We start from the raw sequence: 14887 nt of genomic DNA, 5'->3' as shown, positions 1-14887 counted from the left end.
TAGCCAAATTTTGAAGTTAAGTCATAGTTTATAATTCCTAGACAGTTACGATCCTCAACCTAAGAAACTTATTTAAGTTCTTCGTGAGAAACACTATGTCTTGCTATAGCAAACTTCAATAAATTGGACTATAATCCCATACAACTCAAATGTTTCCGACAACGTTAATAATATTACATGGTTTTAGTGAGTAAGAACGTGGAAAATTGTGTCCTCTGTATCGTGAGAATGTTTGTTTCTGCATTTTTACTACATGGGAACATTAATATTCGATGCCTAATTATGCAAAAATGATGGTAATAATGTACAAAGTTGGCAAGCAGGCGCGCGCGCCACGTGCTCGCGCGGGGAAGCCCCGCCCCGCGGCCCGCCTCGAGGGGGCGGGGCGCGCGCTGCCATGGCAACGGCGCGGGCCAATGGCGCGCGGCTCGGCGCGCGGAGGGGAGCGGCGCGGCTCGGACCCGGAGCTCAGACGTGTGCGGGCGCCCGCGGAGAGTGGACGTGCGTGTGCGGGCAGGGCAGGGCAGGGGGGGATGCGCTAAGAATACCGCGGCGAGGCCAGGGCAAGGCAGGATGCTGGCGGGCCAGCCAGAGCTCCCGATGCTGTCGCACGCGCACTTCGCGCCGCAGCCGCCGCCGCCGCACCAGGCGCCGCCGCCCGTCGCGCACCCGGCCGCCATGTCGCCGCTGCTGCCGAGCTTCGGCTTCACGCAGGAGCAGGTGGCGTGCGTGTGCGAGGTGCTGCAGCAGTCGGGCAACATCGAGCGCCTGGGCCGCTTCCTGTGGTCGCTGCCCGCCTGCGACAAGCTGCACAAGAACGAGAGCGTGCTGAAGGCCAAGGCCATCGTGGCGTTCCACCGGGGGAACTTCAAGGAGCTGTACCGCCTGCTGGAGTCGCACCAGTTCTCGCCGCACAACCACTCCAAGCTTCAGGCGCTGTGGCTGAAGGCGCACTACGTGGAGGCGGAGAAGCTGCGCGGGCGGCCCCTGGGCGCCGTGGGCAAGTACCGCGTGCGGCGCAAGTTCCCGCTGCCGCGCACCATCTGGGACGGCGAGGAGACCAGCTACTGCTTCAAGGAGAAGTCGCGCTCCGTGCTGCGCGACTGGTACGCGCACAACCCGTACCCGAGCCCGCGCGAGAAGCGCGAGCTGGCCGAGGCGACGGGGCTGACGACCACGCAGGTGTCCAACTGGTTCAAGAACCGGCGCCAGCGGGACCGCGCCGCCGAGCAGAAGGACGGGTGAGTTCGTCACTGCGTGGCTTAACTTTAGCTCAATTCAGTTATTAAAACAGAGGGTTCCGGCGTTATTGTTTTCATTTTTGTAACTTGCTCCACCGAACTTACTCATTACCTACTTAATCACTGCATTTTTATGGTAAATTAATTTTTAATAAATTGGTCTAAAATAAACAACATTCAGAACAAGCAAAATAAATTATCAAGCTTCTATATTATACATTTGATTAAACAATATGCACACTAAAACAAAAATTTAATTTGTCTGATTAATGCACTATGGTTTAATTTTTTTTGTCCGGAAATTACATTCCTTGAGTTTTAATAGTTAAAAGATGCCCTTTTTTTATTATGTGGATTAAGTTTTGGTTGAATGATACTTATTTACATTATTTAACTTGCATTTCGGTGCTGTATGATGTGTTAACTTTTCGATTTTAAGCGGGTTTGACATGCTTTTCAGTGTTATTTAGGTTTTATCGCAATTCACCATATTATCTTGCCCCTAGAGATGACGTCACTATTACATTGAAAATAAAACAAATGACGTCAATTTTAAGTTCAATTACGTATTAAAGCAAACCAAAAATCAATAAATAAGTTCAACCTCTTAAACTGGTGTTACCGCAAATAAACAGCTCAATACCCTTTACCCATGTCCACTTGTACACGCATTTGTCATTTATTTCGTACTCTTTAATACTCAGTTTTGGTAATCATTAACAGGGTTGCTACAGGAATAGAAAATTGGGAAAATTCTGGGAAATTAAAATGGTCAGGAAATAAATGTAAAAGTCAGGGAAATTACCAAATATTTCTGTAAATATTTCTTATAACAGCAACATTTTTAACGAAAATACTCTTTCCGCCATAGTTCAGGAACATCAAAAATTGCTCAAACGTTTACTAATCACGAAATTTAGGTGAATTTCCTTTTCCTAAAACCCTGGTCTTTTTATTGTAAACATATACAATCCCGTGTATCTATCTAAAATGGCGTTAAATTTGCTATGGTGACACATTTGAAAGCACATGCGTTTTTTAGTTAAAAGGCAATGCCGAGTGATCCGCGGGATAGTTTATGTCTGGAAGTTCAGGGAAACTTGTCGATTCACATCTGGAAAAACTTAAAACGTCAATGAACTTTAGAATTTAAAGCTTGTAGCAGCCCTGATTAAACATTTCAAAATTATATGTAAAGTAAGTTACATCAAGGTTTTTAGTGAAAAAGCAACTTCTTACATACCTACTATACACACAATAATATTAAATTAAATTAATTTTATTGACTTTTTTTAACAATTTTATAGGGGCCTCAGCTAGTTATTGTGTATTATTACAGTTTAATAATGAATAATTCATTGGGGCTCCACAAATAGGAAATTATTCCAATAGGCACTACCTAAGGAAGTAACACTAACACGTTTTAATATTTGATTTTTACAAACTAATTTGGGATGAATATGATATTGTTAATTGGTATTTTAAATCTGGCCGAATGTCTGTTTTGTTGAAATAACTTTTCCAGTAGCCTAATTACGAACACCTTCCTGGTTCCTGGCCGTGTCCAACGTCAGAATTATTCCGCTCCCACTTGGCAGGGAAGGTTAAATATATGTACTCGTATATATAGGCCTTCTGCAATGTTGCAGAAACATTATGAAACTCCAGTAGTGTTGAGTCACTTTTTCTCTCTTAAATGTATCTTATTAGCTGTGTCCTTAGTAGACATGTATTCCAATATAAAAAAAATTACCCCGTGTCAAGAAGGTGCAGTCAGAAGTGTTCATTAGTATAATATCAGATCTTTAGTTTTCTCATCAACATACTTTTCATAAGTTACAGATAATCTGTATGTTCACCTGAAGAAAAGTTTCAAAATTTTATTACTTCCGGAAATATACCGTTTTCAAAGAAAAGGTTTTATTTTCGTGACGTGGTTACGTCACAGTGTATTCGCAAAGTAATAATTTTGAAAAGGAATTTATGTTAGACCATATCAGTAGCATTCCCCTGGCCCCCAGCCCGACACTGATGCAATGCTTCATGCTCGTAGGCAGTGATGAACTTCGTTTCACGAAGAGGATGTCGTCAGTAATGTACATTAAACTTTTTTTAAGAATAACTTGTAGGATACGTTCAATAAAACATTTCATAGCTATGTAAGTTACTTCTACGAATCAAATTTAGACGTAACAGGTATTCACGACCGTTAAGAAATTGTAATTACATCCTACACTGTAAAAAAATGTGTCATGTACAGAACACGTGTTGTAGTTTTACTTAAACACATACATTTAGTGTAAAATTACAATTGTTTTGGGTTGGTAAAAAAAAAAGGCATAGCTGTTGGAATATTTTGACACACAAATACGTACATATGTAAATTTATTACAAACGTTAATTAATTTTTCGGCATAATTTACTAAAAATTATTCTCCCACTGAACACGTAAATTTGCACTACTTTCAAAAGTATTTCAACTTTTGTAGCTCATGTCTTGTTATTGAACAAAGTGTATTTTTGATTTAATATTGATTTTATCTCCTTTATTATGCCCAAGTTCTCAGTAACCTAGCGGAGAACCGAACCTACAACCTTCAGGTGACTTCAAAGCATCTTAACCTCACTTACCTCATTACAATGATGAAGAAGTGGGAATATGACTTATGTAACCTAATGTGATTTAAATGGTATATGTCAGGATGAATAGTAAAACAAATAGTATTTTTGATGTTTCTTGTTCATTGTAAATAAACTTTCATTAAATAATCGTTAATTTGCATGGAAACTATCTCTAGTTTCATCCCAATCTTGAATGTTTAGAATATCAACGTACATTTGGTAACGTACATTAAGTGTGAAGTTACACGATGTAGTTGTAATTTTGCATAAGATAAGTGTATAAAACACTTACTGTTTTCATTTTTCCAAAGAACACTACAAAAATGTAGAAATGCTCTAACGCTGAATGTGGCCATATTATCACGTTTTTACTGTTACTGTGTTTATTTGCTAGATGGATATTTTGTTCTTTACGATTAAATAAGAGTTTGGTACTAACGCTGCTGACCGATAGTGCTTTGGAATGTCAAGGAATCACATACGATCGAGTTTCTTGGCTTGCGAAAGACAAACTGCTCGGAATATTCATAGCACGGCTCTTCGCTACTAAGGACCATTGGTCAGCCTCATTCAGCGCTCCAAGTACAAGAACTATCCGTGCACATTCTGCTAGTGTGAGTTCTAGCGCGGTCACGATGGGTAGTACCTAGTACAGTCAAGATGGATGGAAACTGAGTCTCCCTGCTTATTTACACAACGGAAGCACAGTGTGGTCTTTTTTATCAGCAGATAACTTTCACGCAACGTTTTCATAGATAAACACCGGATGACGGTATGTTTGTCCCTTATCAACTGCTGCGAAAGATGTGTTTGAAAGGCCGTCACAGACTTGTAAATCTTGTTTGGATGATGGGTTATCGAACCCAAAATGTGAATAAGAAGTTGTAAATTTGTGTATGCGAGGAGTGGAAAATTTTAGATGGTTTCGGAATATCACTAAGGAAACTGGATTCATAAACTAATTTCAGGCAAAACCAATCAAATTCCTTTCACGTCTTTACAGTTTAGGTACAACGGGAATTCAGTTTGTAATTGTTCTAATTTTCTCGAAATATGTTGCAGATCTATCAGCAAAATTTTTATCTTTAACTTGGAGCGTATTGTAATATGTTTCAGTGCAAGTTATTACCTAAGTTATCTGAAAGATAAAACGACACGCCTACAGGATGGTGGTTAAGAAACATGCGACATTTTGGCTATCTTGTGGTCCGTGTTAGTAAACTATATACCTACGTCTTGCAGATCATCAATCTTGAGCAAATTTATATCTTTACTTCGATTCATTTTCAACCAAAATAAATCTGCGAAATAATGCCTGAAAATAAATAAATAATACCTTGGACCACTCTGCCTCGTTTAGCCAATATGATATTTCAATGTTTTATTTTTGTAACTAGTATTTTAATGTAAATATCGTGATACCACATTACTCATTTTTATTATTTTATTCCTTTTCATCAAATTTCATGATATATCATTTAAATAATTAAAACTATATACTGTATACTACGTGTTTTTTTTTTACATTTAGGTTTTTACGACGTAACTAGGTGAGATTTGAATCGGAAATAAGTAAAAATTGTGATTTTATATTTTGAAAAACTATGAAATTTTTTTTTTTAGTGGATTCGTGTGCCTCATGAGGGTTGTATATATAAAAATATTAAGTTTATAGTTGTTGCGCATTCAGAGAAGAACGTGTGATTTCGTCAGCAATGCGTGGTATTCGAAAAGTCTGACAAACCAAGATCCTTGTTTAAGGTAGGATATCTTTGCACATGGCTACACGTCATAATTTGGGATACTTGTACTCCCCGGGGAAATTTCACTGTGAGTCCTTGTTAGTGTTTTGTACAACATTTTTTATCATTGGTTATTCATGAACGGCAAGAGGTGCTTTTACAGACAGACTCCTAAGCCAACGAGTGCTGTAATTGGCACCATTTAACGTCGGTGATTTTCTTAAAACTAGCACACCGTGTTAAACATATCCTTCAACCCACAACAGTCACATATAAAGTACGGTGTCTTAAGAAACATCGCGACACAAGCAGTTTTCACTAAACTCGGGTAAGTGTATATATTTAGTATAAGCTCTTCTGTTGACTAGAGACACGTTCCTATGCTCCAACAACTTGTAATAACAGTGATAGATTAAACTAGGTTTTCCACAACAAAGCCAGCTGTTCCACTGAACATAAAACAACAAACAAATTTAAGTGACAGTTGATTTACTCAGCAAATAAATGATCGTACTTCTTTAAGCACTTACGAAAAATCATTTGTGTTAAATATTCAATTCTACCAAAAAATTAAATATTAAATAATACATTTGTATTTTAAGATAAATTGCAGTAAAATATTTCTTACGTTTAAAAAAAAACAATGCCTTTGGAACTAGCTGTAAAACGTTTATTGTACAATTTCGAACACGTTGCTGTGGGTCATACATACAGTTCTAAATATATGCTGTTCATTTTTATCATAAACAAGTCCTTGTCAGAATTGTAACGGGAGAGGAAAATTATTGATGGTCCGGAAAATGAAAATTAATAAAAAATAAGTCTAGTAAAAGAAAAAAAAACAAATTAAACACAGAGAGGGAAAAAAAACAATAGTTTAGGTTTGCGATTTAAAGTGATAAAAAGTATTTAAATACTAATTGAACTCTTATGAGGGTACTGATTGCTTCGTTGTTAATATTACACGGGTGTTTTCTACTTGTATGGGAAAATTAAGAATGATAAGGCATCTAGTGCGTGGCAACAATGTTAATAGGCAATAGGAAATAAACTTCTAGCGCCTGCGGCGTGGTCAACACACACTTCGTACGTGTACTGCATGTTGTATCAACCCCCTCCAACGCATTTTATTCTAAATTGGACTTTTAGTAAGGATCCCTAATGTTGTTGATAATATAATATAGCCTATAGCCTTCCTAGATAAATGTACTATCCAACACTGAAAGAATTTTTCAAATCGGACCAGTAGTTCCTGAGATTAGCGCGTTCAAACAAACAAACAAACAAACTCTTCAGCTTTATAATATTAGTATAGATAGTAGTTTACAATTCTACTCTGCAGTGTAAGTATTTATTTAGTTTCTAGAAAATAATTTGCTAACTAATTTCTAATTTTTTATATACAATAAAAAAATAATCAGTGTAATTATCAGTAGCCTAATTTTATGAATATATAATAACTTACCGTGCTGTACTTGTAGATGTACGGAATAATTTTCTAAGCTATTTCCAAATTTTTTCTCTCAGTAGCCTGTAGAAATTGATTGCTTTGTTAGCGTCCCAATTCATTAATGTAGACCTACTGTTCCAAGTTCACTGTTATGTCGTTTGGCTACACTGTAGTGGCCTCTAGTATAATCTCATTTGACTTACACAACATATTCATTGAGTTAAAATATGCAGATAAACAGCGAAACCAATTATTGCGCACAACTGACTGTAAGAGCCTTCAATGTATAAGGTCGTATCGGATTGTGCACCCGACTATACTACATTGTAAGTACGTACTGGGGTAGCGAGGAACATTATCGGAACTGTGGGCGATAAGAAAGATACATAAACCAAGGGTCGGCCAGGGTTAAGAAGCGAGCAGCAAGCCGCACCAGAGAGGTCCGGCTACGCGCGGTGATTGGTCGCCCGTCTCCGCCAAGACGACCCGGGCTCGATACCCGGGGTCTACCAGGGTCTCCGCCAAGACGAGTGTGAAACGTGGCGGACTTTGCCGGGATCCTGTGGGGTTTCTGTGGGTACTCTCTTTACACCTTCATTTATTCCGTCAATGCTCGACGTCTTCAATGATTCCGATGTCGATGAGACAGACATTAAGCCATTATTAGTTAGGTAATGAATGAGTGTGGGATTAATAAGTACCTACATTTGTAATTTGTATATTCATGAACAATCGAACTTTTACTACGTTTAAATTTGTACGTTTTTACTCCTATTAGGGCGGACTTCCGTGGTGTGATTTTTTTTTTAGTTATATTTTTGAAAATAGTTTTTGTGATTACTCTCTCACGAAGTAATGGTAAATATAGGCTAAGTTTGAAAAACTGGAACGTAATTTTTTGTAACATCCTAACTGTTAGTTATTGTATACGAGTCATTTTTACACATATAAAGTTAGCCTGTGTATTCATGCAGACATGCACAAAGTATTTCTCTTGTAGGCCCTTTACTTGCATATGGAACATGATCGCTGAAAAACCCATTTTAATTTTATAAACTGTAACATCGATAGTATTGAGTGATTTTCGGTGCTAATTTATATCAATAATAGCTTAAGTACCCGGTGTTGCCTATGCTAAACACATAGTAACAATTTATGGAACATCACTACCGAGTTGCAGCCAAACGCCAGAAAACTGCAGTTTGACTACTAGTGCCTCGATTACAAAGAACAATAATGAGATATTAAAATCCCTTAGCATGGGCCAATTGTTGTGTGTATAATTAAATCTTGTTTATATGGTGCTTCAATAATACATGCGTCTATTATCAATATAAGTTTATTTATATTTACAACCATTATCAGCATCATTTCTTTACATACGAATCTTTACAATTTGGGTATAACCTATATATATATATCTCTTTATATGCTGTGCATTTACTAAGTACGAATGTTGTACATATTTGATTTACTTTTACGGCACAAGGTAATAGTAACTGCTCTTTAATGTCTTCCTTTACAACAAGCATAAGCAAAACTATGTCCGCCTATGTGTAGAACCAATGCTATATGCATATTGCCTTATGATTTTACGTAACATGTTGCGGAAACGTTCCTAACGTACATAGGGATTGGTTACAGTGTTCTCGTAAATATGTAAGCGTATATTTTACCTACACCGGCTATGCGCTAACGTCTGAGTAATAACGAAATCGCAAGCTAAATTAAATAGTGCTGGCGCACAACACGCAGTTGTAGAGAGCCGAACTAACAATATAAATTGCATACAAATAATGGCGGGCCCAACACTCAGCGATCGCCGTCACTATTACCAGCATTTACTTTGCAAAATGTTATGCCGCGGATTTACGGTTTCAGGATCTACGTAACACGAATCTAGGTTCAGGACGGTCAGAACGTATTCGGGCAGCATGACGACGCTGAGTGTAGACGTAACTCGTTAGCGCTAACCGGCGGACTGTCCCCTTAGACCTACTGGGCAGACAGCAACTATAGCGAGCTGAGAGCCCGCTTAAATACTCTAAAAAGAACTAAAATCACAGATGTCGCTAGTGTTGAATCTAGAGGGAAAAAAGGGGAAGGATGAGAGGCGGTGGAGGGGGAACAAGACACCTAGAGTGGGAGTAGGGGAAATGAAAGGAGGTGGCGCTGCATCGCGACTGACGGCGACTGAGCGCAGCTACTGCTGCAAAGTCTGTATGACATAGACTTTAAAAACGGGAAATTTTGATTTTAAAGTCCCATTGATTGCACAATCTCGGTGCATCAAGACTACGCATCAGCAAAACTGGGACGGGACGCCAATCTTCAGCTTCATTTTGTGGGAAGAAAGGTAACCCCTAAGCAATACGTGACGGACGCACCAAACGATAGCGCGTTACAAATTCAAGGCAACGCCATCTATTGATGAAGTTCAAAACTAAACACTTATTAGCACCTTTAGTTCACTAGCAGCAGCGAGCTTTACGAAACGGATGGGTTTCGCCAAGGAGAAAGATAGGAAGTTTGCCAGACCTGACTATATGACCGTGTGGCGGACATAGAGAAATGACACGAACTCACTACGTACCAACGTCCTATGATTTTTATGCTATAAAACTGAATTTACCTCTCTTCCACTCACTTAAAAACGGAATTTTATATATGTATGTATGTTGTCTGTGTCATACTCTGGCCCATAAACTATCTATATGCAAAAAATCATGTCCGTTCCGTTGGTCCATTTTTGCATGAAAGAAGAACAAACAAACTTATTAAGCATTTATAATATTGGTAGGATGAGCAAAGCATTGCTAACGGCAAAATGTATTATGATGAAGAGACGAGCATTTTATTGGAACCACGTTTTTTTTTTTTTGTAATTTTGTAAATGCTGATTCATATGTATAAATTACTTAAACCTAATATTTTTAAAGTTATGGAATTTGTTAATCATATTTTATCTTAGAAGCTTTAAAAGATGCTAAATATTTATAGATAAAAATTAAATTTATTTGTAAGCAGATAAATCACTTAGACTATATCCACTCGAATACGAGACAGTACGTTTTTAGTTTGATGAAAAATCAATATGCATGCTGTGATAGATACTATTTTTTTTTTTTTAGCAAATGTTACAAATCAGTATGAAATCATTAACGCGTTCACGTGGAAACTTAGCTCTGCTGTTAACACGAGTAACGTATTAGAGGTTTAAATGTATATTGCTGATAGGTGATAGCTAGATATTTTGCGAAAGTAAACGTGGAGCACACACATCAACTTCGTGTTGATGACCGGACTATAGTGCTCTTGACAAAACACTTGACGACCCTGAGCCAGTTATAAACAAAGAGAAAAAGTGGCTTCTCAACACTTGTAACCCGACAAAGTATGTGACCGTGTTATTTATTGACCAATGAGTAGGGACTGGAAACATTCGCGGTTTCAATGACAACTAGGATAGACTCCACGATTCTCTATGTACTCGGGCAACTATCACCTGGTCATTGGCTACCGACTCGGGACACCTGTTTACTGCGATTCTTATGATTCGATACTTCTTTTGTTGAATGTTTGCCATTGGCTCAGAGTCCTTCAGGTAAATTGCGGTCCAATCACTGACGCAGCATTAAGCTAAACGAGTTTGGATTCCAGCCTGTCTCGAAAGGAATCCACGAATTTTTCCGGTCTCTACCAATGAGCGCTCCAAATAAGCTTGAATATATGTGAGCCATTTGAGTTTAGCACAGAAAAAAATGAATCTCCGAAACAATCGTGCTCCTACTTAGCGTAGATTTAAAATTAGGTCGAGATATCGTGAAGGAAAATTCCGTTTATTATAATGGCGCAATATTGAACTCCCGTGATTAGAAATACTTATCTGTCAAACAAAGTTCTGTCAACTGAAGCATCAAAATGTGTTACGAAATTATTGGGCGTTTAATTAGTCTCGTAAAAGTGGTCAGTTTTTACTGTAAGATTATAATTTTTTCTAGGATTGATCTCTCGTTATTTTCCCTTTGCTAATTCCAAGCTATAGAATATTCTCGGAAGCAGCCAATGTAATGGGAGTGTTTTCAAAGCCAAAGCGGTCTCGAAATTTGAAATCCAAAGCGGTAATCCGTATGTATGTGTACACTGTAAAAATAAGATTAATGCAAAATTACCTGATAACAATTTTAGGCACTTTCACTTTTGTAGTATTTTTGCTTAAAAGCAGTTCACAAAAACATGAACACGTAGACGTAAACATACTCTGACAGTAGGTCTGCTACATACTGTGTGTAAATTTACACACTTTTTTTTACAATGTTGTTGATGACGTGACAGTCAGTGTTGTTAAGTACCTACTTATGGACGAATTGTTTCACCGTGGGATTGAATCGTACTAAATTTCATGGCTTAGAACTTTCTGCAACTCTTAACAACTGTCAGCTGTCAGTCATACGGTTGTTATAGGTCGCGTGTTGCAGTTGCAATTTGTCATATTTTTTGCAACATTTTACTTTACAAAAGTGAAATGCGGCTGGCAATTGTTATGAGTCCAGTGCGTGTGACTTCCACCGAAAGTTTAATATTGTCAAAGTAGGCTGTGCTCTGATTTTAATTATTTTAAAATAAGTAAATTAGTGCCTATTGAAAATGATTAGTATCTCTATTATAAAATTTTCAGATACACCTCACCTAAATCTGGCTACTCAAGTAGGTGTGCATGCACCTACTCAAGCACAAACTGCTAAACGCTCTTCATGTGCTATCGCCTTATTGAAACGTGTGTTCCGTTATCGTAATGTACGCAGATGTACACATGATTTTCTGAAAAGCGAGTCACTGGTGGTCTGAGCGAGTTGATGATCTGCCTTCTTTTTGCCAGCCAACGCTACGCCACTACCTTCTCTCTCTCTCTCTCTCTCTCTCTCTCTCTCTCTCTCTCTCTCTCTCTCTCTCGGACGATGTTTTTTAGTACCAATGACGTCACCCGCAAAGCTCTGACGGCAATAGTAGGAACAACCACTTCCCACAGTTAGCGCACAAAAGGTACTTTCGTGATCATGGAGGCCTGCCAACCTCGTGTGATAAACGACAGAATGAGACGCGACACGACACCACACGATGCCCCGCGCCAGCTTAACATCGTCTTTTCGCGACGTATTTTCGTTACGTTTTGTTTTTCCTTCCCACATACATTTTAATGATCCGTCACAGATGGATTATATAAAATAGGTATGTCCTGTACTAAACAAACTGATCAATCTGCTTCCAGCTCAACATTGAGGAAAATTCAATTAAAATACTTAACAATTTAATATTTGGTCAATTAAATTAACAATTAATAACCGTATGTAACTAGTCAGTTGTAAACACACTAAGGCAAAAAAAACTTTGTTTACAAATATTTTTTTATGGTCGCGCATGCGCAGAACACTGCAGTCGTCAGACAGTTCGGCGATGAAGTCGAAGCAGTCATTCGATGTTGTCGCCTCGTGTCTGTCCCTGATAGTTGGGGGCGTCGTGCCGCGTCTGATTCCGTGTGCATTGCTTGTGAAGCCCACTGCTATCAGACAAAATGTCGCGTTTTGTCGTGTCGTGTCAAATTCTGTGTTTTCCTGGCCTAAGCAGTCATGCAGAGAGGTAGTTCCGAACCCACGACCCTCTTCGCTTATGCGTGAAGTCTCAGATATCACAGCCACTTAACCGCTTTCAGTTTCATGTTTTGCTAAGTAGGCTACTAAATGTCTTACTTACCACAAGTGTTATTTTACACATTGTTGCAAAATATTATGATAAACAGAGTTATTTTATTGTTTTATTAATATTTACTTTATATTTAGGTTGATGATAATGTACACACTCTAAACTATTATTCGTAATTTTACAAGGATAGTCCTGTTGCAAACGACATAACTTGTCAAATTGCAAGGCTTTGTACTATATGCAATTTTACAAAGCTCTGCATTATAGTTTTACAAGTTATATCTTTGGCAACAGGGTTTCCAAGGATTTTCCTTGTAAAAAGTACAAAAAAATAACATTGAAACTACGCAACTAAAATAAGCATACTAATAAGAAACCCAAATATTTAACCCTTTCTCCAATAAAAACCACTGAAATAAACAAAACTGTAAATAATCACACAGCAAATGTAGTAGGCCTTCCAAGTACAGAGAATCAGCTTCAGTGGACTTGCATGCCTGTGTTTATAACACATGACAAATTACACATAATTAAATTAGTACAACAGTTTATATAAATATAATGGAAATGTATTGTTTGAATACTTTCAGGTAATTATTTAGTTATGGACTGAGTTAATTATTTAGTAATGGGTGGGTACTATACTACGCAATTTTAGTCAGAACGGAGTAAAAATTTTACTTTCTTGCTCGAGCTCTAATAGTTGGGATTAGTTGCCGTTTAGTCTATTTAGGATTTTTTTTGTTCCTCATAAATTTGGCACGTAGAAAGTTAGTTTCTTCTTTACTAGCTTAAACTGGTATCAGAGATAGTCTATTCGACTATACAACAGATGGCTAGAGACCTGTAAAATTCGCGATTTCAAATCCCTAAAGGATAGACTCCATGATCCTATATGCACTCGTACAAATTACATCTGCTGATTGGTTACCGACTCGTAACACCTGTTGACTGGAATGATCGTGATTCGCTAATTCTTCTGTTAAAGATTTTTCATTAGCCCAGAGTCCTTCAGATAAACTGTGGCCCAATCACTGAAGCAAAATAATGTCAAAAGTATTTGGATTCTATCCTATCGCGAAATGAATCAGCAAATTTTACAGGTCTCTACAGATGGCATGTTTTTCACAACTTCCTGTTTTTAAAAGTACCATGTTTATATAATAAGAATTAACCCCAACATGTTCACTAGTAGTAAAAGTAGCGGACGTTGCCATGAGCGTTTGGCTCCCGTATCCCCACCCATCACTTCACACGATTTCGTCCCATATGACCTAGATGTCGACATATAAATAATATAAAATAACAGCACGTAGGAGCAAAACAAAAGCTCGAATGTTTAGTTTCGTGCGAACCTCCGTGAAGCTACAATGTGCTGGCCGGGCCCACGCTGTTAAATGTCAGAAAATATGTGCATTTTAGTATGTTGATATAAAATCATTAAATACTTATATAAGCGTCTTTTAAACATTTCTTGATTCGTGTGAATAAGAAAAGTTTACATTTTCTAGGTTGTACGTGCAATTTTTGAAGGAAATGAAGTTACTTAAAAAGCTCCTTGTTATACATGGCCTGTTGCACTAACAAAATTTGATTTACTTTTTCTTCACAGTAAATTATATGAGGCCATAAGCTTTTAAATAAAGAATCGATAAACAATGATAAAACATTTGTCTATGTTTACTATATTTTGTTGAAAGCAACTCATCTGTCTATATGCCATACTTAGACAATAATTGAGAAAAAAATGTGTTCGTAAACAGCCCCCTTCCCCTTCCCTCTAAAAGAGCATATATATGTATACATATGTATATATAGATATATATAGAGAGAGCATTTGCATGATGACAGGTGTAGTAATATTAGCAGCTGCCACTCTGTCAAAAAGTAATTTCCTTGAAAACTGTGAAAAATTGCTCATTTAAGATAATGATGTTTTTAACGTGTTATATAACTAAAATGGCCTTTTCCCTCATCTGTAAATTGTGCAACGAATTAAATTATTTCGACTTTAAGTAAAAAATTCGTGGTACGACCATATGTTGGTATAACATCACTTTAGGAATGAGCTCCAATTAAAATAATGGCCGATTTTAATGAAATTTTGTACAAAAGTCATTTTAGTTGCCTGT

General features: G+C 37.7%; 1 protein-coding gene across 2 annotated transcripts in view; it reads left to right on the top strand.

Annotated features, from left to right (window-relative positions):
- The first annotated feature begins 533 nt into the window (after positions 1-533).
- LOC134531002 (homeobox protein six1-like) overlaps positions 534-14887 on the top strand; it is a 137186-nt gene continuing 122832 nt past the window's right edge. For both annotated transcript variants that reach the window (XM_063366423.1, XM_063366422.1), the window contains exon 1: positions 534-1241. In XM_063366423.1, the coding sequence (XP_063222493.1) occupies positions 574-1241 (668 nt within the window). In that variant the 5' untranslated portion in view covers positions 534-573. The remainder of the gene's footprint in view (positions 1242-14887) is intronic.

Source organism: Bacillus rossius, chromosome 3, assembly GCF_032445375.1.
Source record: "Bacillus rossius redtenbacheri isolate Brsri chromosome 3, Brsri_v3, whole genome shotgun sequence".
Taxonomy (NCBI): domain Eukaryota; kingdom Metazoa; phylum Arthropoda; class Insecta; order Phasmatodea; family Bacillidae; genus Bacillus; species Bacillus rossius.
Note: the sequence above shows the minus strand (reverse complement) of the source record. Positions and strands in the feature narration are given on the sequence as shown.